Below are 24,287 nucleotides of genomic sequence, written 5' to 3'. Positions count from 1 at the left end.
CCTCATCATCAGGATTCAAGATTTCGCTTTTCCCAGACCTACGCAAGAACTCAGAACCACTTCAAGCGATTTATTTTTTTCTTGCCCTCCCGCACAGATCAGATTCCGCAGTCGATTACGGAAACCGAAGATCCACAGGCGGCGTTCTCCCTCCCCTACACTTTATCCCGCCCGCGCATCTCCTTTCTCGTTACTATTCAGAGAAACAGATGATCAACACGCGGTGCGGCTGCAAAGTCGAATTCCTATTGGTCAGAGGCGGCGTGAGCTGCGCCCGCCCGCTCCACCTGGGTGGGGCTTCCCGTTTGACCCTGTATTGCCTTGATCTGTACCGCCCCATCACCGGTCAGTCGTTCTTAAAGGGGCCGAGACCCATTCAGGCGCGGAGCTGTCTGCTCTCCGCAGATCTGCTGGAGAAGGGAGCGCCCGGGTCAGTTTCCCGGGCGCCACAGCAGATAAAGATCTGGAGGTGGAGGCGCCTGGGGGCGGAGCCTCAGCCAGTGGCAATCCTTGCACCTGCTAAAAGTCCCGCCCACGGGTTTCGGATGCAGTTTCTTGTCTCACCGTTAGGGGGCAGGGCTCCCACTTGACTGCGAATAATAAATAATCATGATTATTTATCCAATCATGATTGGAGTGAGTTGCGCATGCTGCTGCCCAAACCCCGAGAGCTAGCACTCAACCAACTGAGCCCAGCTCTTGCCTCAGGACCATTTTTTAAATATTGTTGTTTTATTTGAGATAAACTTTCACTCTGTAGCCTCTTGAACGCAGCACAGCAATCCTCCTGTCTCAGGTTCCCAACTGCTGAAATAATTATGTGTCATCATGTTTGGCTTATGACCACCTATTAATAACATGTTCTGTTTATTAATTTTCATTTTATTTTATTTATTCAAAGTTATGTCTAGGATGGGTTACATAACTGCTGCCCATACAGGTGTGGTGCACTGGTGGATCCAATAAACACATCTCTAATCCCTACCAGGAGTTTCCATGTACATGTGTTTTTTGGAGGTGTCCCACAGCATGGGTATAAGGTGTTTCCACATGGAGGTGCCCCAAATCAAAGTGATCTCACAGACACTTCCTTGATAGGTGGAGCACACACATAAACCCCTGTCTTATCTTGCCTCTGTGGGTGTCCTTCAGTGTGAATATAAGGTTTCCCTATCGTTTGAGCTCAGTCTGCACAGGCGTTTTTATTTAAAACTGACCCTTTACAGCACAGGTTTGATTCCAAGTAGGTGTTCCCTACCCATAAATACATTATACAATCGAGTTCCAGTGACTTACACGTTCATGTAAGTATCTTTGTATAGAACTAGATCACATATAGGTTGATTGATTACCAGACTGGGATTGAAACTCAGGGCCTCAAGCATCCTGGGCAGGTGCTTGCCTAAGCCACGCCCCCAGTCCTTACTTAGCGATTGTAGGCGGTGGCTCTACCTGTGAGCCATGCCCCTGCCTCTCACTGGGGGGAGTGGTTCTCCCTGTGAGCCAGGCTTCCATCCACTCACTGGGGAATTCTAGGCAGTGGCTCTACCTCCAAAGCCACACCCCTAGTCCTCGGTTTATTTTTTGAGATAGGGTCTCACTGAGTTGCCCAGACTGGCCTCCAACTTGCAATTCTCCCGCTTCACCCTCCGGAATAGCTGGTATGGCAGTCCCTGTGTCACCAGGCCTCACTGCAAGTGTGGATTCATCAGGCATTGCCCTTCCTAGTCCACTCCATACAGATGTGTATCATTTTCGGGGTGTTGCCACACCCCCTGCGTCTCCACACCTGTGCCATCTACAGATGTGCCCGGAATCCAGGTGTGACTTCCTGACACCTGCGCGCTTCTGTCTTTTTGCATCTTCCCAGTTGCAGGTGGGAGCTAGTTGCAGGTGCGTCGGCCCCGCCCCCTTGGCCCTGCCCCTCCCAGCCTGGCTCAGGTGCACTAGCCGGAAGTGCGCTCCTTTCGCAGGTGAGTGACTAAACTTTCCGGGTCACGTGAACAGGCGGGGTAGGTGGAATCTGGAGCGAACCGGTGAAGGACAGAGACTTGGGGGTTCCAGCCCCGGACCCGGGATTGAGCACCTGTACGTGGTTTTAGCCCTCCCCTCCCCCCCGCCTCGGGCCAGGTAAGAGGCCGCGCCCGCAGACTGGCCAGTCTCCACCTCCTCCTCCACCACCCCCTCCCACTCCTCCTCCCTCTTCCCTTTCCCCTGCCCAGGAACGCTGCCGAGGAGTAGAGTTAATCTTTAATCTCTGACCCTTGGCGCCGAGGGCGGGGAGCACACGCCAAATTTGGGACTAGAGCCTAGGTCCAGCCCCCAATCCCAGGTTGCGGCCTCTCTTCTTGTCTGGTCCGCCAGGTACCAGGGTCGCAGGGACCCTCCTAGACCCCCAAGATGAGATAGAAACTGGCGCCCTGGAGGAGCCCTGTCCCTGGTGCCACTAACTTGTCTCCCAAGCCCATGGCGACCCCAGGCCTGGGGCTGTTCTTGGCGTTGGGCCTGCCGCTGCTGCCCGCCTGCCGGGGCCAAACAGGTAGGTACCGCCCGGGGCTGGCTGGGGTGGAAGGAGGGATCAGAAGTACCGGGTCTCTGCTAGGAAAAGCGGGGGTGGGGGTGGGGTGGCTCAGAAGTACTGGGCATTGGGGACCCAGAGAGGATCCGGAACTGAAAAAATGGACTTGGGGTCTTTGGGGGTTGGGGCTTAAAGTGTTAGGACTGGCTCTTGCCTAAGACTTTGCAAGTTAGTCTAGCCGACCATAGGAGTTACTATTTTGCTTTATTTTTGGTTTTTTAATTTTTTTATTTTTTTGAGACAGGGTCTCCCTGTAACCCCAGCTGTCCTGGAACTATGTAGACCAGGCTGGCCTCGAACTCACAGAGAGCCACCTGCGTCGGCCTCCCGTGTCCTGAGACTAAAGGCTTGCACCAATACTCCCGGCCCAAGTTATTTATTTTTTCTGGCTCAACCCCAGGAACCCAGGGTCGAACTCGCCTAGGAAATGCTCTTCTGCTGAGCTACACCCCCCACTCCCCTCGCTCGGCCCAGAACCGGCGAGTTCTTGAGAGTCCTGGAATTTTCGAGCTGGGAGTTTTGGGTTCCACCGGATCCGGGAGATGGAGGAGGGGAGGGACTGGGCACCTGAGTTGCTGAATAGTTGAGAGTCTTAAGCAGCCAGAGGCCCTGGAAGAGACAGGCCTGGGGCCTGGAGGTCAGGCTGACAGAGCTGGCTCTTCATAGGTGTGGACCCAGCCAGGCATTTGCTCTGTCTGGGGAGCCTGCGGGGCTGGGGGGTGGGTATGTGACTCACATACCCCAGAGAAAGGTTGAGGCCCGCCCAAGTTCTTAAGGGTGGGGGGAGGGCTGGGGTGGGAGGGCTGGTCTCATCTTCTGGTCTGCAAGCCAGTGACCCCAGGTGCTGGATTATTCCCTGCAGGACTGGAAGGTAGCCAGAGGAGCAACAGACAGGTCTAAGGATGGATTGGGTGGCCAGGCAGTCACAGGCAGTCCTATTTCAACTGGAGACTTGGCAGTTTTCTGGGGTCCAATGGAGCAGCGTGTGTGTGTGTGTGTGTGTGTGTGTGTGTGTGTGTGTGTGTGTGTGTTTTGTGTTTTGTTTAGGGAAGATCCTGACCTGAACTAATGTTTTTTCTACAGCACCAAATTCTTCCACAAATACCAGCTCACCTGAACCCACAGACCCTATCTCTAATGGGGGCCTGGTGAGTTGGGGGGATGTGCCTGTGGTAAGAGACAGAAGGTGTGGGGGGAACTGTCGTCGCCAGGTGGGAGAGGCCAGAATACCCTTGGGACAAGTAAAGACAATATTATTATTTTGGGGGTTGGGTTGAAACAAAGTTATACTATGTAGCCCTGGTGGAACTCACTATGTAGCCCAGGCTGGCCTAGATCTCACAAAGATCTGCCTACCTCTGTCTCCTGGTGCTGAGATTAAAGATGTGTGCCACCATGATCAGCTATTGTTATTGTTATTATATTTTAATTATAGTAATTGAACCCAGGACCTTGTGCATGCTAGGCAAGTGCTCTACTACTGAGCTATACACCCTAGCCCTAGTTTAAATTTTTAAAAAATTTTACCTGTATGATTGTATTTTCTGCATGTATGTAAGTACACCTGTGTTGTGAAAAGCCTGTAGAGGCTAGAAAAAGGTGTCAGATCTCCTGGAACTGGAGCTATAGACCGTTGTTAGCCACCATGTGGGTGCTGGGATCTGAACCCAGGTCTACTGCCATCTACTGAGCCATTTCTCCAGCCCCTGTGGTTTTTTTGTTTGTTTGTTTGTTTGCTTTGTTGTTTTTTTTTTCTTTTTTTTTAGATTGGGGTCCCAAGTAGTCCAGACTGACCTCAAACTTCCTATGTAGCCAAGGATGACTTTGAATTCCTGACCCTCCTGTCTTTACCACTTCCAGTACTGGGATGACAAGCAAGTCCCACCATTCCTGGTTTATGAAGTGCTATGGAATTGAACCCAGGGCCTCATGTATACTAGGCCAGTGCTCTCCCCACTGAGCAGGCCCAGCCCCAGCAGTAAGATGATATAAGAATCCCAAGAAGGATAGAAGACCCTGATCACCCCCATGAATGTAGACAAGAATATTGTATCTTGTGTGGTAGGTATGGTGTTACCTATCTGTCATCCTAGCACTCAGGAGGATTGCCATAAGTTTGAGGCCAGCCTGGACTATACAGTGAGAACTAAAAGACCATAAAAAGGCTGGGTTTGGTGACACTCACCTGTAGTCCTAGGTCTAGCACCTGAGGGGTGGAGGCAGGAGGATCAGAAGTTCATCCGTGGCTACATAGTAAATTTGAGACTAGCCTTGGCTACATGGGATTCTGTCTCAAGCTAAAAAAGAACAAATAACACAAAAAGAAGAGAGGGAGGGATAAAAGGAAGGAAAGAAAACTAGCTGGGTGTGGTGGAGAGTGGTGTGCTTTAATAACCCCAGCACTTAGGAGGCAGAGGCAGGTGGATCTTTGTGAGATCAAGGCCACCCTGGGCTACATAGCGATTCCAGAACAGCTAAGGCTACAGGAAGACCCTGTCTCAAAGGTGGAAAAAAGGAAAGAGAGAATTATATCGTTGTTTGGTTTTGTTAGGCAGACAAGGACCCTGTGGGGGTATTGGGGCCCGGATGCGACCTAGGGGGGTAAACAGGGTCCACACACAGTTGGTCAGCCTGCCCTCTCCCCCTCCTGCAGTCTTCAGAGGCCATCACAGCCATCATAGTGGTCTTCTCCATCCTCATTGTCCTACTGGTAGCTGCAGGACTGTTCCTGTTAATCCGGAAACTCCGGGAGAAACGGCAGACAGAGGGCACCTACCGGCCCAGCAGTGAGGAGCAGGTGGGTGCCCGCGCCCCACCACCCCCCAACCTCAAGTTACCCCCGGAGGAGCGGCTCATCTGAATGCCGGGAGGGCCGGGTCACTGGCTGCCACCACCTCCCAGGACTACCTTAGCACACCTCAGCACACCTTGGAGACAGCCAACCTCTGATGGCTCAGGAGGACTTGGGGTGGGGGAACCCAGGGGCGCCCAGCTGGTGGGCTCTGAGGCATGCTCTTCTGCTTGGCTCTGCATGTAGCTAAGGGTGCCAGGCCAGGGGACTCACCTTCTCACTACTTACCTCATGTGATCCTGCTTCTGGTGTGTCCTCTACCATGACTACAAGCCGAACAAACCTCCTGTCTTTCTTCCAGTTTTCCCATGCAGCAGCAGAGGCCCGGGCCCCCCAGGACTCCAAGGAGCCGGTTCGGGGCTGCTTGCCCATCTAGCTCCACCCCCTTCTCCTTCCCTATCATCCACCCTCCCTTTGCTGTGTGACGATGGGGCAAGGCAGCAACACTGTCTGGGCAGTTACTCAATGCTTAAGAATAGATGGGAAGAAAGTTCTTCAAAGACTTTACCTTTGAGGGCAAAGAGAGGGTGGGGGCCTCTCTTTTTATATATTTATATGAAATTGGTAGTAAGGTATAATAAAGATTTTTTTTTTTTTTTGAGCTGGTGGGAATATTAGGGTAGATGGAACAAGGGTGAATTCTAAGGTCACCGAGATCCTAGTAGGCTGAAGTTGGGGTGTGTGTGCCACCCGGGAGGGAGGGGTTTTTAGATGCATCTGCATGCTGGAGGTGCTTAGAGGTCACTCAAGGTAGGGGGGTGGGTGGGGTTGCGTTCTGAACTCAGAGAAGACCCCAGGCAAATAACTTAGGAGAAAATCAGATTTATTGAGGGCTGGGGTCCTCCCTAGATCCTTAACTTTCAAAGTATTTCTTCAGGTCAGCTACTCGAGTTCTCCTGGCCTGGGGTTCTTGCCAGTTGCTTGTGGGAGATGTGCAGAAAGAAGGAGCTTCTGGGTCCCTGAGGGTCTGGACCTGAGCCCGAGATATTGAGACCTGGGGAGGCTGGTTTCTGGGGTTCACTGGAGAATTGGGGTGTGACAAAGACTGAGTGGATTGTAATGTCTGGGCAGTATCAGAATTGGACTTTGGTGGGGCCAGAAGTTGGGGGTTTTCTGGCGGGCTCAGCTGAGTGGGGCTGTGTGAGATTCTAGAATCCGGCTGGGTGGGAGAAGATTTGGGGTCCGCTTGGCTGCTGGGGTCTGAAGATGCAGACGGAGAGGCTGATGATTTCTGGAAATGGAAGTCCTGTGAGTAGCTGGTGGCATGTAAAGATGGGGTGTCCCTCAGAGAGGACAGGTCGGTGGGCAGGGACTGAGGCTGAGAGACCAGGGGTCTTTCCTGTTCCTCCTCCGGTTCCCATGGTGACCTTCCTGGTGTGTCAGGCTGGATGGAGCAGGAAGGAGGAAGCAACTCAATGGTTGATGCTAGAAGAGGGAAGGAGCTGGAAGGCTGGATGGGCAGTTGGTTGGGGAGAGGGTCTCACCAGACTGAAGCAGTCATCCAGATCCCCTCGGTGACAACAGTCCAAACTCTGGCTGGGCCTCAGGCTGCCCACAGTTTTGGTTTCTGTACTTAGACTGTCTAGAATCTCACTCAACAAATCCAGTTCTTCTCCGGACCCCAAAAAGCTGCTGTCTAGAGTCTCCTCTAACCATGGACCCTGGGTGTCCTCAGGGCTCAGGGAAGGGTTCCTAGATTAAAGATGGACAAATTTGGAGATTCTGTCATTTTGGAGGTAGAGTCTCACCACATAGCCCAGGCTGGCCTCACAAAGATTTGCCTACCTCTGCCTCCCAAGTGCTGGGACTAAAGGCATATGCCACTATGCCTGGCCAGATTATTCTTTTGGTGGGGCTGGTGGGGCTGTTCCAACATTTGAGGATACCCTTCCTATGAATCATGGTCTTGTACCTCCAGCTTTGACCTGCCTGCTTGAATTCTTACCTCTTCCCCAGGGGTTCCGAGGGTCCCTCTTCTAGCCTGAGTCTCCTGTTGGGGCGGAGAGGCCGATTCTAGAAGAGATGAGTGTGGCTCCATGAGCTTGGGCTTGCCAGAGGAGGGCGAGTTGAGGGTGAGGGCTATTTTGTTTTGATGGCCTTGGTCTCTCCGAAGATCCACCTGCCACTGCCTCCTGAGTGCTGGAATTAAAGGTGTGTGCCACCATGCCAGGCTTGGGCACCAAATTTTAAAATAAGGGAGGAGAAAGCTGCATTTTTTGGTACATGCCTGTTATCCTAGCACTCTGGAGGCTGAGGCAGGAGGATGACTGCAAGTTTGTGGCTAGCCTGGATTACGAAGTGAGACTCCATCTCAAAAAAACAAAACAACTGGGTGTGGTGGTGCACATCTTTAATCCTAACACTCAGGAGGCAGAGGCAAGTGGATCTCTGAGATGGAGGCCAGCCTGGGCTACATATCAAGTTCTAGGTCAGCTGGAGCTACAGGGAGCCCCTGTCTCAAAAACAAGAGCAAAAACAAAAAGGTGTGACTGTATGCCAGTGGGTATAGTACCTCTCTACCACGCATGAAGCCTTGGGTTTCATCCCCAGCCCCATATAAACTAGGCAGGAGGATCATGATTTCAGGGTTATTCTCAGCTACGCAGTAAGTTTGAGGGTACCCTGGGCTTGGGACAGCCTTGGGACCTTGTCTCAAATTAACAGCAAAGCAACAAAAGGAGAGGAGGTAGTCCACTGAGCCCTGGGGTTTGGGGGGATTTGGTGAGACTCTGAGAGGTTAGAGGAGGGTTGGGTGGAACATCCTCACCTGCCCAAAGTGCTGGCTAATGGGTAGGCGCTGTTGCAGGCGGTCTGAGCGGCTGACCAGGCTTGGGGTTCTCAAGGAGCCCCCCCTCTGCAGGTTAGAGTCTCCATCCTATAAAGAGGAGGCATGCATGGGCTAGGGGTGGGGGAACCATCCCCACTCCCAAGAATTGGTCATGGATGGGGGAGTTTGCTGGGCTTACCTTAATCATTAGAAGGCTCTGCATACCCTTCAAGCCACTCTTAGCCTGGGATGATCCAACACAGTGTTAGACCAGAGGGAGATGGGACACAGACCTCGATCCCCAGGACAGACATCTCTTGCCACCCACCCCATATTTGTATCTCCCAACAGTCCTTAGATACAACCTAAGAAGTCAATACAAACTTCTATAGCTTTGACTAATGGAGAAAACGATATTCCTGAGGGTCACCCTGGCATAAACCAGGAATGGCACAAGAGATTAATCATGTTTCACTGTTAAAGTCAAGCAAAGAGGGGCTGGACAAGTGGCTCAGTGGTTAAGAGCACCGGCTTTTCTTACAGAAGGCCCAGGTTTGAATCCCAGTACTTGCAGCGTGGCCAACCCCTCTGTAATTTCAGTTCCAGGGGATCTGACACCCACCTGCATCTGTCCTCTTTGGGCACTGTACGACACAGGTACACTTACATACATGCAGGCATAACGCTCATACCCATAAAATAAAAGAAATCAAGCAGAGATCTGGGTGTGGTGACACATGCCTTTAACCCCAGGACTTGGGAGGCAGAGGCAGGCAGATCTCTGTGAGTTCGAGTCCAGCCTGGTCTACATAGTGAGCTCCAGGCTAGCTGGGGCTACAGGGAGACTCTGTCTCCAAAAGCCCAAAAAAAAAAAAAAAAATCAAATGAACTCATTTTTAGACTTGGAGTTAAAAAACCCCCCACAAGTATGGAAGCCTGGAATTTTGTCTAAGAAACAGAAGATATTAGTTAATGAATCTTAGCTATCAGTTTTGTTCTGTGTGCTTAGTTTCATTTATTTTTAATAATTTTTATGTGTATGAGTGTATTGCCAGCATATATGTGTCATGCATTGCTTCATTGCTTGAGGAAGCCAAAGAGGGCGTCATCCCCTGGAACTGGAGTTACAGATGGTTGTTAGCCACCATGTGAGTGTTGGGAACTGAACCCTGGTCATCTGCAAGAGCAGCCAGTGCTTTTAACCCCTGAGCCATCTCTCCAGCCCTGATTTTTAAATTTTTTTTTTTTTTTTTTTTGAAACAGGGTCTCCTGTATCCTAGGGTGGCCACAAATTCTCTCTGTGTAACTGAGGTTGGCCTTGAACTCCTGATCCCCTTGCCTCTAAGTGCTGGGGTGACAGGTGTGTGTGAAGAGGTCAAGTTTGGTTGTCAGATTAAAATGGCCAAGAAACACTTCTAGCAGAAATGCATATGGCAAATGAAAACTAAACATGGAGAAGTAAAAAGAAGAAACTGTATATTCAATACTTGTTGAGGCTAAAATATTCTGTTCCCTGTAAGGATTTTTTTGTTGTTGGTTTTTTGAGGCAGGGTCTCCCTGTAGCCCCAGCTGGCCTGGAATTCACTATATAGACCAGGCTGGTCTTGAATTCACTGAGATCCACCTGCCTCTGCCCCCCAAAACCCTCTATCGGGCTGGAGAGACAGCTTAATGGGTGGAGTGCTTGCTTTGAAAGCAGGAGGACCTGATTTGGCGCTCTAGAACCCACTAAAAAGCTGGGTGCAGTGGTGGGTATCTGTAACCCCAGTGCCGGGGAGACACACAGAAAGGTGGAGCCCTGGAACTCACTGGCCAGCCAGGCTAGTGAGTCAGTGAGCCCCAGGTTCAGTGAGAAACAGTCTCAGAAACTAACGTGGGGACCAGCGGGATGGGTCATCAGGTAAAGGTAAATTCTGTCTGCTAAGTCTGCCGACCTGAGGTCAACACCTGGGACACACTTTGGTGGAAGGAGAGAACTGCAAGTTATTCTCTGATCTCCACACTATATATGAGAGAGAGAGAGAGAGTCTCTCTGTAGCCCTAGCTATGTAGGCTGGCCTAGATCTCAGAGATCCCCGTCTCTGCCTCCAGAGTGGCTGGGATTAAAGGTGTGCACCACTGTGCACCCGCTAAAATATGTAATTTTAAAAATTAAAAAGAAAACAAGGTAGATAGTGAATAAGGATGTTGATTCCAGTTTCTGCAAGCACGGGCACACACATGCACACTCCCTCTGTTTCTTCCTGGTCACCCAGCCAGTCTGAGCCAAACAGCCCAGCCTCACCGAACGACACATGTTCCTGACAGCTGGTTGGGTCTTGGCCTTAACGGAATGCAAGAGGGCCCCGCCACCTTTCTGGGAATGGGAGAGGAAGAAATCAGAAATTTGGGGTCTTGGGGGTCATCAGCCCAGACCCCGCTCCCCACCTCGGGCTGTGTTGCTGGGCAAGCCACTCTCCCTCTCTGAGCCTCCACCAGTGAGCGAGCACTTCCCCGGGACCTAGATGACTAGCGAGGTTAATGTGGTTATAAACAAGCCAAGATTGGTTTTATTACCTTGAGATTATCTGCCCAGAGCTGATAGGATCGAAGTACACCTGAGGAAGATTATGATCCACTGTCAGGCACAGGTTTGGGGTGCTGATGGGGTGGGGACGCCGGGGCTCACCTGAGGAAACTCCGCAGCAGGTAATCTCTTGCTCAAACTGGTCTGAGAAGCCTTCCCCAGAGTTGAGTTTCTCAAGTCGGGTTTCGATGAACTTGGGGGAGAGAAAGGCTCAGTTTCAGACTCCAGGGCCGCGTCTGCTGCCGGCTGAGGATGTGGGAGGCTTCGTGGCCCCAGGTTCCTCCAGAAGCCCCCGGAATCTGAAGACACCCTAGAAACCAGATATCCCACGCTCCCCGTCGCTCAGGCCAGATCCCTCCTCTAGGAACCAGCCATCCATCCCCACTTCTCCCCAGAGACCCCGCTCGCGGCGACTCGCACCGCAACCTCGCGGGTCCCGGAGGTCCCGCCCCAGGGCCCTGCGCTCATCCTTAGCCTCCCCCCACCCCACCGCTCACCTGTCTGAACAGCTGCAGGTGCACCGCCCTCTTGTGGAAGGCCTGCAGTGGAGCCCCAGCTTTCTGGCCCAAGAATGCTTCCTCACAGAAGGTCACCGGCTGATCCTAGAAGAGGAAGCACCCCCATTCTGACCTCCCTGGGGCTCTCCTTTTCCCCGACTTTCCTCCTTCCAACCACACAGCTACCTAGCAAGCACTGATTGGGCTCCTGCTGTGTACCTGACCGTGTGAAGGGCTTCCTGAGCCAGGGGAGGACTTGCCTTCAGGATCAGGGTCCTTGAGATGTGGCAACAGCCGGTTCATCTCATAATATTGTGACATTGATATTAAATAGCCATGGTGTGTTGGTGCAGGCCTTTAATCCCAGCACTCTGGAGGCAGAGGCAGGCGGATCTCTGTGAGTTCGAGGCCAACCTGGTCTCCATAGCAAGTTCCAGGTCAGCTAGGGCTACAGGGAGACCCTGTCTCAAAAACCTAATAAATACCATTAATAGCATGGGTGTGAATGCCCATTGTAACAGCACTTGGGCTGTTGAGTCAGGGGGATTGTTGCTTGGTTACATAGGTAGTTCCAGTGCAGCCTGGTACACAGAGGCTGCTCAAAACACAGTAATAATAATAATACCTAGTATTTATTCAGTATTCATTATCTGCTAGGCAGTACTGAAAGTTCACAAATATGCCTATTACTGCCTCAGAGGACCCTCTTAAGTGGTCTTAAGTCATACTCCATTTTATAGGGAAGAACAGAGAACCAGAAGGTAAGCTCTTCAAATAATGCCAGGTATGGGTTGTCAAGATGGCATGGTGGGTAAAAGGGGCTTGCTGCTAAGCCTGACAACCTGAGTTCAATCCTGGGGAACCACATGGTGGAGAGAGAACCAACTCCCCCATGTTGTGCTTGGACCTACACATGTGTGCTATGGCATGCATGACCCCTTCCCCCATGAATAATAAATGCTAAGTGGGCCAGAGCTGTAAGTCAGTGAGCAGAGTGATTGTTTAGCATGCATGAGGCCCTGGGTTTGATTCCCCAGCACCACATAAACCTGGCACAGTGACAGTCATCCTTAGCTACATAGGGAGTTCCAGGCTAGCCTGTGCTACATGAGCCCCTGTCTCAAAATAATGAGACCAAAACCCCACTAGCTGTCCTTCACATTGCAAATCCTTCAGGGTTGCTGTCTTGGGGAACATCCCAGGCTCCTGCTACTCACTGGGGTGCAGACAAGTGCATCTCGGTACCCGCCAAAGAGCAAAGCCTGCGCTTTAAGGAAGAGACGGGACACCCCTTCCCCAGAGCTCAGGGCGACTTTCCTTAACCGAAGCCTCAGCAGAGACACCTGCAGACAAAGAAGAGACCCTAAGTGGACAGAGATGGAGGTTCCATCATGAGAAGCAGGGCACTGGGAGGAGATGACACCAACCACATCTGGGGGCAGAGCTTGCACATCATCAAAGGGTGTCTCCAAAGTATTAGAGTCAATGTTTAATACTACCACATCCTCCAGTCCTTTTTCATGAACTCTCTACAGGGAACAAAGGGGGACAGTCAGTCCGAGTCTGGGGGTCCTCGGTAGAGGGAGGGAATTTTCTTGTGGGTTGGCACTCACCTCTGTGAGACTGGCGTGCACTCCAATGAGGTAAGGCATGGGTGCACTGTGGAGAGAACCCAGATGGGGTGATGGAGTTTCCTTCCCAAGGTCCCCAAGCTTCTCCCTTCACTTTATGTATCCCAGGCTAGCTTGAAAGTCTTTTTTTAAAATTTTTTTATCTTTTTGAGGCAGGGTCTCCCTGTACTCCCAGCCTGGAATTCACTATGTAGACCAGGTTAGCCTTGAACTCACAGAGATCTGCCTGCCTCTGCCTCCCAAGTGCTGGGATTAAAGGCATGCACCACCACACCAGACTGGAAGTCTTGATTTTTTTCTTTTTTTTTTTGAAACAAGGTCTGACTCTGTAGCCCAGGCTTAGCCTGGAACACTTGATTAAAATTATTTTTATTTTATTTTATGTGTATCAGTGTTTTGCCTGCACCTAAGTGCACCCATGCATGCATGCAAATGCCTGTGGAGGCCAGAAGATGGCGTTGGCTCTCCTGGAACTGGAGTTGCAGATTGTTGTTAGCTGCCATGTGGGTGCTGGGAACCTAACCTGGGTCCTCTGCAAGAGCAGCCAGTGCTCTTCACTGCTGAATCAGCTTTCCAGCCTCTTTTTTTGAGACAGGGTCTTCTTGTAACCCTAGCTGGTCTGGAACTTGCTATGTGGACTAGGCTGGCCTCAATCTCACAGAGATCCACCTTCCTGTCTCCAGGGTGCTGTGCTAAAGGTGGGCGTTACTGTGAGCAGCTTTGTCTAAGCCTCCTGTTGTTCACCCACCCTTCAGCCCTGAGTTTCTCACCAGCAGTAATCCAGCAGATGTGGGGGCAGCGTGGGAATCAACACATGCTCCCAGCGCATAGGGTACAGTAAGGCGCAGGATGCATGCACGCAGGATGTCAGCTGCAGATACAAAGCAGAGGGGAGAGTCAGGTCCTGGTCTCCCCATTTCACAGATCCCCATCTTTGACAAGGTGACTCAGATCTCCCCGGTTCTCCTGTCCTGCTTTCCTTTCACCCATTGGTGAGGTTACCAGTGAGAATTCAGACCATTTTAGGAATGAGGTGGGGGCCAAATTTTGATCATTTCGTATTCTACCTGTTCAAGTAAAAAAATATTCAGAGCTGAGGGCTGGGCGTGGTGGTACATGCCTTTATTCCCAGTACTCTGGAGGCAGAGGCAGGGGGATCTTTATGAGATTAAGGCCAGCCTGGGTTACATAGCGAGTTCCAGGACAGTATGGTTACAGGGAAAGGCTGTCTCAAAAAAAAAAAAATAAACACAACATGAAACAAAGCAGCCAACAAAATGAGGCTCGGGGTTTTGCTCAGCGGTTAGCCCGCCTTGAATGTGCAAGGTTCTAGGTTCCATCCCTAACACCATAAAACAGTAGCAGCAACAGCAAAACACACACCACACACTCGGAGGCCTGCAGCACTCTGCAGGAGCAGCCAGTGCTCCTAACCACTGAGCCATAGCTCCAGCCCCAAGGAAAAATGAATCTTAAAAAATTATGTGTAGGTGTGTTCATGTGTGTTGTGCTCTTGAGAGCAGGTGCCTGCAAGAAGTGTCAGTTCCCCTAGAGCTGGAGTTTCAGGTGACTGTGAGGGAAAGCCAGGAGCTAGAAGTTTAATTAATGTAGGTCAGAGGACAGCTTGCAGGAGTCTGTTCTTTCCTTCCACCTTGTGGATCCAAGACTTGGCAGCAAGTGCCTTTACCCGCTGATCCATCTTGCTACAAAAGTCTCTCTGTAGCCCCAGCTGGTCTGGGACTTGCTATGTAGATCAGGCTGGAGGGATCTCATAGAGATCCCTTTGCCTCTGCCTCTCCAGTGCTGGGATTAAAGGCGTGCGCCACCATGCCAGGATGATTTTTTTTTTTTTTAATTTCTTCGAGATGCCGGTCTCTGGTACCTCAAGCTGGCCTCAAACTAGGTAGCCCAGGATGACCCTGAATTCCTGATTCTCCTGCCTTCACCTCCTGAGTGTTGGGATGACAGGCGTGTGCCATCACGCCTGGTTTCTGCGGTGCTGGGAATGGAAACCTGGCTCTCTTGTGTGCTAGGCGAGCGCTGTACCCACTGAGCCACAGCTGGAGCTAGAGTTTAACATCATCTTTCAGAGGAGGACTGAGCTAGGTCAGCTCTGGTCCATGGTGGATGGAACTGAAGAGGGAGGAAGCATAGGGCAACCTCCTGAAAGTCTCCACAGAAGGGCGGGGCTGTGAGTTAGGGAGACAAGGAATCAGCCTCCCAAGGTCCCTCCCCCTGAAGGGAGGGGCCAATGTCAGACAGCTGATTCTCGAGGGGCGGAGTCATTGCGAGCTCCGCCCCGCCCGCCGGTTCTGCCTCACCGTGCTGAGCTTGCTGGCTATGAACAGGACCCTCCTCTCTGCCAGCAGCGCCGCAAAGACTCGGATAATATTCTGATCAGTCACCGCTACCACCAGCTCCGTTAGATTCCGCTGAAGCACAGAAGATGACGGTGGAGCGAACAGCCAAGATCTGCCGTCCCCTCTCTTACAGCTCATGTTCCAGTCCCTCCTCCACTACAGATCGGTGTCACGTCCCCCTCCCCTGCCTTACTCACGTTCTCGGGAATAGAAGGCAAGCGGTCAGAATCCGGGGCCACAAAACAAGAAAGCTGATGGGGGGCGTTAGTGGGGAGACTCAGTTAATCTGGAGTGCAGATGGCCTCACCCAGGGGTAGGGGCAGCAACCTTCCACGGTCCCCAGCCCTGCTCACCAGCTTATTATCCCCCAGGGCAGGAGGCAAGACGCGGAGCTCGCTGGTGATGCTGGTACTGTTGTCCTGGAGACAAAGATACTGTGTGGTACCCGGGCCTGGCTTTCAGCATCCACAGCCACTGAAGACCTACTCACCAAGTCTGGTCCTCTTGAAGACCGGGATCCAGGATGCGGATGTTGCTGCAGGTGCTGAAGAAACTCTTCAGCCTCTGAGACCTGAGGGATGGAGGGGGAGTTTGTGTGAGCAGGTGGATTTGGGATTCAGAGGGTCTTGGCTCAGGCTGTGGGGTCCTGGGAAGAGCTAGGGGCTCAGGTTTGTCCTCATATTCTAGAGTGATAGAAGGGCTAGGATGAGAGCAAGAGTCGGGGAGGGCTTACTTGATTCTGGGCTAGGAGGTCCCCCACAGCATTCAGAATTTTGTAGAATACTTCAAACCAGGGCAGGTGACTGGAGAGAAGGGGGGGTGGGGGAGAGAGAGAGAGAGAGAGAGAGAGAGAGAGAGAGAGAGAGAGAAGAGAGTTAGGGTCCAGGAAGTATCTTACACCTGGTAGTTTTTTTTAAAAAAACAAAACAAAACAGAGGTCCTCTCCTTTTTAATAAAAATATTGATAGATTTACTTGTTTATTTATTTTTGGTCTTTTAAGATAGGGTCTCCCTGTAGCCCCAGCTGGCCTGGAACTCACTATGTCAACCAGGCTGGCCTGGAACTCACAGAGATCCGCCTGCCTCTGCCTCTCCAGTGCTGGGATTAAAGGCATGTGCCACTATGCCCGACAATTTATTTTTATGTTATGTGTATGAGTGTTTTGCCTGAGTGTATCTAAGTGCTTCACGTGAATGCAATGCTGACAGAGAGGGCATTGGATCCCCTGGAACTGGCATTACAGATGGTTGTTAGCTGCTGTGTGGGTGCTGGAAATGGAACCTGGGTCCTCTGCAAGAGTAGCCAGTGCTCTTAACCACAGAGCCATTTCCCCAACCCCAGGCTTGGTATTATTATTATTTTTTTAATTATTGTTTGAGGCTGGGTGTGGTGATGTGCCATTAGTTCCAGCACTTGGGAGGCAGAGGCAGGCAGATCTCTATGAATTTTATTCCAGCCTGGTTTACATAGGAATTCCAGGCCAGTGAGAGCTATATAGTGAGGCCCTGTCTCAAAAAATAAAGCAATCAGGGCTGGAGAGACAGCTCAGTGGTTAAGAACACTGGCTGCTCTTTCAGAGGACCCAGATTTGGTTTCAGTACCCACATGGTGGCTAACAACCATCTGTAACTCTAGTTCCAGGGGACCCAATGTCCTCTTCTGGCCTCTATGAACATTGCATGCCTATGGTGCACTTACGTACATGCAGGCAAAACACGGGTACATATAAAAAAAATTAAAAAACAAAACAAATGTAACAACCCCCCCAAAGTATTGTTTGAGAACGCCATGCACACACACAGTGTGTTTTGATCAGTCTTACTCTCTGCACTTTGCCCAGGTGTTGTGTCTGTATTTGTTATGAAGCCCACATCTTCCCCGGCCTGTCCCCGCTTAGTTTCAGACCCCTGCATCCCCCACCTGAGGACACAGAGGCAGCTCTGAGCACCAGCTCGCAGGCGACAGAAGCCAAATCTCCGGTTCCCGGCCAGATCCGTGAGGGCAAAGGTGAAATGTTGGACAGCAGGGTTGGGTGGCTCCCTGTAGGAGAAAAGGCTCTGGTCTCTATATGCATGTACATGCTTGCAGTCATGCACACACATGCATACATGCACACATATACACACATGAGCACACACTGCACATAACTGTACACATACACTTGTATGCACATTCACACACATGGACACTTGCACACATGCACACATGTGTGCACACAGCCACATACTTGCACACATGCACACACATGCTTGTGCATTCAAGTGCACATACATGAACATGTATTTGTGCACATTCACACATGCACACAAAAGGACATACACTTGCACACTCATACACATATGGACACACACATGCACACATACATGCACACACGTGTGCACACACAAAACCCTCTGAGTCCCTTCTGAGGGACCAGCAGTTCCAGAGTCTCTGTCCATAGCTCCCTGTGTCCCTGAGTTACTGTGCCCCCAAGTCCCTGTGTCCCTGAGTCTCTTATCCTGAGTCTCTGTCCATAGCTTCCTGTGTCCCTGAGTCCTTGAGTTCTTGGGCCCCAGGATCTGAATTCCTGGGTCTAGTTCAGGGTCCTTGGTTTTTTTGTGTCCCTGGGTCTCCAGGTTCCTAGGTGTATAGGTGTCCATTTGTCTGGGTTGCTGACTGCTTAATTCTTAGGGTCCTTTCCCTCCATACCTTTCCACGTCGAAAGGGAAACAGAACTTGGGGACCACTCGCTCGACTTCCTGGAGGTGGAGAGACAGGAACTCATGTGAGCCCCATCCCTCCGTCCAGGATTCAAGTCACAGATGTCCCTCCCTCTCGACTGGGCAGGGGAGGGGAACAAGGATACATACCTGTTCCTTGAAGTCTGGGGGGAACTGCCACAGGATGGGGGGGTCTGCAGGGGAGAGCAGGGTTCTGAGTTCAAGGTCTCCTGCCCTCCCTCCAGGCTCTTCAACCCCTAGGGGCTCCCAACTCACCCTCCTCCAGGGAGACGGGGCAGGCTGCTTCAAAGAACCAGTCAAACAGGTCAGGAGTAGGGTTTCTGTGGGAGAGGGGCTGTTTAGCAGGTCCTGGGCCTGGCTTTTATGAGGGGCTTGGCTTCTGTGAGGGTCCTGTGTGTGTGTACATGTGTGGGCACTTGATACTCTGCACACCTGTGACTAGGTGTGTTGGTATGTGGGCCACCCTGAGGGGTGGAAGTTGTGTGTGGTTGTATGAGACTGTGTGGACTGCTGAGGACTGTGAGTGTGCGATGTGTGTGTGTGTGTGGGGGGGCTGGGGCTCAGTGGGCAGAGCTCGCCTAGCACACATGACACCCTCCTGGGTTCATTGTTAGTACCTTAAAACCAGGCATGGTATTGTACATCCTTGGCTACATAGTGAGTTCAGTCTACTATGGTCTACACGAGACCCTGTCTCAAAGAGAGAAGGGGAATATCATTCTGTAAATCTCAGTCAGAGCTGCATAGTGAGAACCGAGAGAGAGAGAGAGAGAGAGAGAGAGAGAGAGAGAGAGAGAGAGAGAGAGAGAGGACTGACTTGGGAGGCAGGGCTTGGGTAGAGACTCTAGAGAGGCAGAGGGAGGGGGAGTGAGAGACCCCATGGGCATGTGATATGTGTGTTTCTGAGTGCCTGTCATGTACAAAGAAGCACTTGTGTGTGTGCATATGTGTGTGTGATTCTGATGTCTCCCTGAAAAGTTCAACTGTCCCCCTAAGTATGTCGGGTAGGACTGTGGGTGTGTGTACCCAAGTGAGCTGTATCTCTTTTCTCACTGTGACCTTGAGCATCTTTAAGACTTATCCCTGTGTCTCTGTGGAAGATTTTGTGGGGCCCAAGGTGGCCAACCCCATTGAGAGAGGACATCAAGGTGCCCTGCCTGGTACTTAACTGTAAGCCTCACAATCTCTGCCTGCCTTATTGCCTGTCACATCACAAGGAGGATTCAGGGGCCTGGGCCCAGGAGGAGGTGACCAACTTACAGACACCCCCATCCAGTTACACACACCATCCCAGTCCTGAGGGCTCTAGCAGCTTACCCTTGCATGGACACAAGCCACACACCATCTGGATTGGGTTGACACACGGCCTTTCCTGTACCCTGTTGACTACCCCTCTGGAAGCTGTTACCTTAAAATATCACCCTTATTGGGGTGCCACACTCTCTGAATTCCTGCTGTGGTCATGGACCCAGAGTCAGAAAAAGAGAGAAGGGACCGTAGAGGCCTAAGCGGTCCCCAAGGCTCTCTGCTGTTGTGGGTGGCCTGCCGTACCTCCTGGCCCTCCCCAGCCCCAGGCACCCTTCTCAGGCATCTCAGGCCTGGGAACTTCCATCCACAGGATGAAGGAGGGGCGTTCCTTACTTATCTCTGGATCCCATGTTGCTGCAGGCCTGGCCCAGAAGAGTCCTCTCCCCTCTTCCCCTCAAGGGTCCTGGTCTGGGGTGGGGAGGTTGTGTTTGCTCCGGGCTGGGCCCCTGAGCCGGCTCAGCTTCCTGTGTGGCTGAGAGAGGAAGTTTAACAGGGTGACGTCCCAGTCCCTAGACGGACTAGAGGCCCCTGCCCCCACCCACTATTAGCAACACAGGCGTCCCAGTTCCTAGCCTAGGTGCGCACAGCATGGGCAAGAAGAGGGGACAGGCTCTGAGGCCCGGTTCACACTGACACAGGGTGAAATTTCAGTCCCCATAGTCATATCCAGGTCCTTTTGTATCTTGAGACAAGGTCTCCCTGCAGCATCAATGGCCTGAAACTCCCTCTGTCATCCAGGCTGGTCTTGATCTCACAGAGCTCCACCTGCCTCTGCCTCCCAAGTGCTGGGATTAAAGGCTCACGCCACTACACCTGGCCAGTTTCTTCTTTTAATGATTGTCTCTGTGTGTGTGTGTGTGTGTGTTTATTTGTATGTTTGTGGGCTATATAGCAGGTTCCAGTTCAACTGGGGCTACTGGGAGACCCTGTCTCAAAAATAATTATAAAATATGATTAAAGAAAAGTTGTTTGGCCACCCACCCTTGAGAAGCCAATTAAACAGTCAAATTAACATTAAAAAGCAGAAAAATGACACATTGAATAAACCTCCCTTAGGGTACAGATGGTGACCCCAAGTTTGGTAACAGTGTAGAGAGCAGGAAAGTCCCTAGTGTACGGGACTTCTCTCACACCACTGAGTTGGTCTGTGGTCTAATCTGGTCTGTCTGGCTCTGAAATCTCTGTCTCCCACCACCCCAAGATTTGACCTTCAGCATCCCCCTCTACCTTGCAGGGGTCCCCCCTCAATGACCACACTCAGAGAGGAAAATAAATTTGACAAAAGTCACAGCAGAGTGAAGACTAATTTATTGATGGGGGGCAGTGAGGCCAGGGAGAGTAGCGCTGGGTAGATGGGCCCTCGGGATGAATTCTCTCACCTGTGATTCTAGGCCTTTTTAAGTTAATTAACTTTTAATCAATCAATCAATCAATCAATCAATCAATCATCAATCAATCAGTCAATCAATCAATCAATCAAATTTTCCTTCCTCTCCCTCCAACATCATTTCTCTGGCAAGCCACTGTGGAACAAAGCAGGGCACAGATAGACTTGTGGGAGCCAGTGAGATATGTGGGGGATATGTGAGGAGGGGGGACCTGTGAGGAGGGGGAGCCTGTGGGGTTAAAAATAAGATCAGATCACAGGTGAAGAAGTCTCAGAGAATGGGTTAGACATTATCAAGGTTTCCATGTGTAGAGAGATTTCATGGGGGTGGGATGGGTCTGAGGGTGTCAGAGGTGGAAAGCAATACAGGAGTGAAGAGGGAAGGATCATAGACTACAGTTTGCAAGATCAGAGGAGGTGAAGTGGGTGGGGCTGATGGAAATTGGAGGAACTGCTCCAGCTGGGATTGGAGACAAAGTGGGGTTGGGGGGGTGTTCAGGTGAGGCAGGGCCAGAGGGCCAGAGAAGAAGCAGGTGGAAACAACCTGGGTTCTGGGCTTGGATGGCGGTTAAGGGCACCCTGAGGGTGCTCATGGGGGTCTTAGGGTGGGGAGGAGTGCGGCGCTCAGGGTCAAGGCTGGGGCACAGCTGAAGCCAGGGCAGGGGAGCTAGGCCACCTCCTCCTCGGCTTCCTCCTCGAACTCGCCTTCCTCGGCGGTGGCGTCCTGGTACTGCTGATACTCGGACACCAGGTCGTTCATGTTGCTTTCGGCCTCGGTGAACTCCATCTCGTCCATGCCCTCGCCGGTGTACCAGTGCAGGAAGGCCTTGCGGCGGAACATGGCGGTGAACTGCTCCGAGATGCGCTTGAACAGTTCCTGGATGGCCGTGCTGTTGCCGATGAAGGTGGCCGCCATCTTCAGGCCCCGCGGCGGGATGTCGCACACGGCCGTCTTCACGTTGTTGGGGATCCACTCCACGAAGTAGCTGCTGTTCTTGCTCTGCACGCTGAGCATCTGCTCGTCCACCTCCTTCATGGACATGCGGCCCCGGAACACCGCGGCCACCGTCAGGTAGCGGCCGTGGCGCGGGTCGCAGGCCGCCATCATGTTCTTGGCGTCGAACATCTGCTGCGTGAGCTCGGGCACAGTCAGCGCGCGGTACTGCTGGCTGCCGCGGCTGGTGAGAGGCGCGAAACCGGGCATGAAGAAGTGCAGGCGCGGGAACGGCACCATGTTCACCGCCAGCTTGCGCAGGTCGGCATTGAGCTGGCCCGGGAAGCGCAGGCAGGTGGTGACGCCGCTCATGGTGGCCGACACCAGGTGGTTGAGGTCGCCGTAGGTGGGCGTGGTCAGCTTGAGCGTGCGGAAGCAGATGTCGTAGAGCGCCTCGTTGTCTATGCAGTAGGTCTCGTCGGTGTTCTCCACCAGCTGGTGCACCGACAGCGTGGCGTTGTAGGGCTCCACCACGGTGTCCGACACCTTGGGCGACGGCACCACGCTGAAGGTGTTCATGATGCGGTCCGGGAACTCCTCGCGGATCTTGCTGATGAGCAGGGTCCCCATGCCCGAGCCGGTGCCGCCGCCCAGCGAGTGCGTCAGCTGGAAGCCCTGGAGACAGTCACAGCTCTCCGCCTCCTTGCGGACCACGTCCAGGACCGCGTCCACCAGCTCCGCGCCCTCCGTGTAGTGGCCCTTTGCCCAGTTGTTGCCGGCTCCCGATTGACCTGGGGAGGGGACAGGAGCGGGACACGAAGATATGGAGGGGGGAGCCTGCCCCTCCTTCGGGTCTGCCCAGCAACCCTAGTGTCTGACTCCTAATTCCACGATACAAAAGCGACAGTGAGGGCTGGAGCTCAGAGGGCGAGCGCTTGCCCAGACAGCACGAGGTCTCCGGGTCCAATCCTTAGCTCCTCAAAAACCAGGCATGGTGGCCCATGCCTGTCATACTGGGAGGTGGAAGCAGGACCAGGAGTCTGATCAGGGTCATCCTCTGATACATCATAAGAGGGAGGCCAACTGGGTTACCATGAGACCCTGTCTCAGTAAATAATACATAAATAACAATGAAGAGAAAATGAGTTAGCATTATTACTATTTTTAATTATTTAATTTACTTTTGGGGAGTTGTGATGGTTACTTTTTTCAATATTTTACTTATTTTTATTTTATGTGTATGAGTGTATTGCCTGCATGTGTGTAAGTGCACCTGTGTCATGCAATGCCTCTGGAGGTCAGAAGAGGAAGTTGGATCCTCTGGAACTGGAGTTATGGATAGCTGTTAGCTGCCATGTGGGTGCTGGGAACCGAACTTGGATTCTCTGCAAGAGCAGCCAGTGCTTTTAACCACTGAGCCGTCTCTCCAGTCCCTAAAGCTATTTATTTATTTTTATTTTATGGGTATGAGTGTATTGCCTGCATGTTATGTAAGTGCACCGCTGTCCTGCAATGACCTTGTAGGACAGAAAAGGACATCAGATCACTTAGAACTGGAGTTATGGACGGTTGTTAGCCACCATGTGGCTGGTAGGAACAAGTGCTTTTAACTACTGAGCCATTGCTCCAGCCTTAATTATTATTATTATTATTATTATTATTAAAGACAGAGTCTTGCACCCTCAGCCTTCCTGAAACTCATGATCTTGCTGTTGGCTCTAGAGTGCTGGGATGACAGGTGTAAGTCACCATGCCGGGCCCCATATTCATTCATTCATTCATTCATTCATTCATTCATTCTGACTCAGGTCTCACGTAGCTGAAGCTGTCCTCTGACTCCTATGTAGTTGAAGATGACCCTAAACTCCTGATCCTCCTGCTTCCATGTCCTGACCCAAGCACAGTGACAATAGGCGTGCATCACCATTCCTGGTTTATTTGTGCTGGGGATGAACCCAGGGCTCCCTGCAGGCTAGGTGAGCTCTGCTCACTGAGCCCTGGCCCCAGCCCCTGTGGATTTATTTTTTAGCTCAGACATAAAATTTGTATGTGTTTGTGGAATACCATGCAATGTTTTGATAGGTGTCCATGTTGTACAATGTTCAAGCCAATATAAAAATATCAATCTCCTCAAACATATTTCATGTTTTCATCTATCCTAAAAGTATTTAAGATGGCTGTGGAGGCATATGCCTTTAATCCCAGCACTCGGGAGGCAGAGGCAGATGGATTTCTGTGAGAGTGAGGCCAGCCTGGTCTACATATTGAGTTAGTTCTAGGTCAGCCAGGGCTACATAGTGAGATTTTTGTCTCAAAACAAAAAATAAAATAAATAAATAAATAAATAGGGGCTGGAGAGCTGGCTTCGTGGTTAAGAGCACTGGCTGCTCTTGCAGACGACCCAGGTTCAGTTCCCAGCATCCACATGGCAGCTAATTTGTAACTCCAGTTCCAGGGGACCCTATGCCCTCTTCTGACCTCTACAGGTATTGCACAGTGTGGGTGCACTTACACAGACACACTCATACACATATAATAAAATTAAATAAGAATAAGTAAATAACATATTTTCTCTTGTCTCCTTGAAATGCTAGTGTATTATCACTGTCTGCAGCCACTTTACTGTGTAATAGTATACTATGACCGTTATTAATGACGATGTAACAGATTATTCATAGCAACTAATA

At 51.5% G+C, this 24,287-nt stretch overlaps 3 protein-coding genes and 1 long non-coding RNA gene across 6 annotated transcripts in view; 2 read left to right on the top strand and 2 right to left on the bottom strand.

Annotated features, from left to right (window-relative positions):
• The window catches only part of LOC115071034, a 32,915-nt gene extending 32,002 nt beyond the window's left edge, over positions 1-913 (top strand). Inside the window, exon 3 of the long non-coding RNA XR_003850128.1 lies at positions 98-913. This is a non-coding gene — a long non-coding RNA (uncharacterized LOC115071034). The remainder of the gene's footprint in view (positions 1-97) is intronic.
• Positions 914-2,014: 1,101 nt separating this feature from the next.
• Crb3 (crumbs cell polarity complex component 3) lies at positions 2,015-6,026 on the top strand. 2 transcript variants are annotated; one of them, XM_017799166.2, is made up of 5 exons: positions 2,015-2,130; positions 2,365-2,539; positions 3,662-3,726; positions 5,232-5,375; positions 5,731-6,026. In XM_017799166.2, exons 2-5 carry the CDS (start codon positions 2,467-2,469, stop codon positions 5,803-5,805), a joined length of 357 nt encoding a protein of 118 aa, XP_017654655.1. In that variant the 5' UTR covers positions 2,015-2,130; positions 2,365-2,466; the 3' UTR covers positions 5,806-6,026. The 2 variants fall into 2 exon arrangements, with proteins under 2 accessions (XP_017654655.1, XP_017654656.1); XM_017799167.2 differs by having other exon boundaries at positions 2,019-2,088.
• A 103-nt stretch (positions 6,027-6,129) lies between these two features.
• On the bottom strand, positions 6,130-19,740 carry Dennd1c (DENN domain containing 1C). Of its 2 annotated transcripts, XM_029565293.1 has the most exons (24): positions 19,613-19,740; positions 18,227-18,291; positions 18,101-18,144; positions 17,940-17,989; positions 17,172-17,291; positions 15,984-16,053; positions 15,741-15,821; positions 15,604-15,669; positions 15,448-15,501; positions 15,212-15,322; positions 13,661-13,761; positions 12,873-12,918; positions 12,687-12,788; positions 12,477-12,602; positions 11,260-11,364; positions 10,865-10,955; positions 10,753-10,793; positions 10,481-10,552; positions 8,612-8,627; positions 8,396-8,460; positions 8,197-8,304; positions 7,375-7,442; positions 6,914-7,121; positions 6,130-6,813 (listed from the first exon to the last, which is right to left on the bottom strand). In XM_029565293.1, the coding sequence occupies exons 1-24, from the start codon at positions 19,627-19,629 to the stop codon at positions 6,283-6,285; spliced, it is 2,358 nt and encodes a 785-aa protein (XP_029421153.1). In that variant the 5' UTR covers positions 19,630-19,740; the 3' UTR covers positions 6,130-6,282. The 2 variants fall into 2 exon arrangements, with proteins under 2 accessions (XP_029421153.1, XP_008835125.1); XM_008836903.2 differs by lacking the exons at positions 8,612-8,627; positions 10,481-10,552 and having other exon boundaries at positions 8,396-8,440.
• An 824-nt stretch (positions 19,741-20,564) lies between these two features.
• Tubb4a (tubulin beta 4A class IVa) overlaps positions 20,565-24,287 on the bottom strand; it is a 10,452-nt gene continuing 6,729 nt past the window's right edge. The window contains exon 4 of the mRNA XM_008836901.3: positions 20,565-22,391. Coding sequence (XP_008835123.1) covers positions 21,334-22,391 — 1,058 coding nt within the window. The 3' untranslated portion in view covers positions 20,565-21,333. The remainder of the gene's footprint in view (positions 22,392-24,287) is intronic.

The sequence above is a fragment of the Nannospalax galili genome, unplaced genomic scaffold, assembly GCF_000622305.1.
Source record: "Nannospalax galili isolate Female #2095 unplaced genomic scaffold, S.galili_v1.0 scaffold77, whole genome shotgun sequence".
Lineage (NCBI taxonomy): Eukaryota > Metazoa > Chordata > Mammalia > Rodentia > Spalacidae > Nannospalax > Nannospalax galili.
This window is presented reverse-complemented; position numbering and strand designations above follow the sequence as displayed.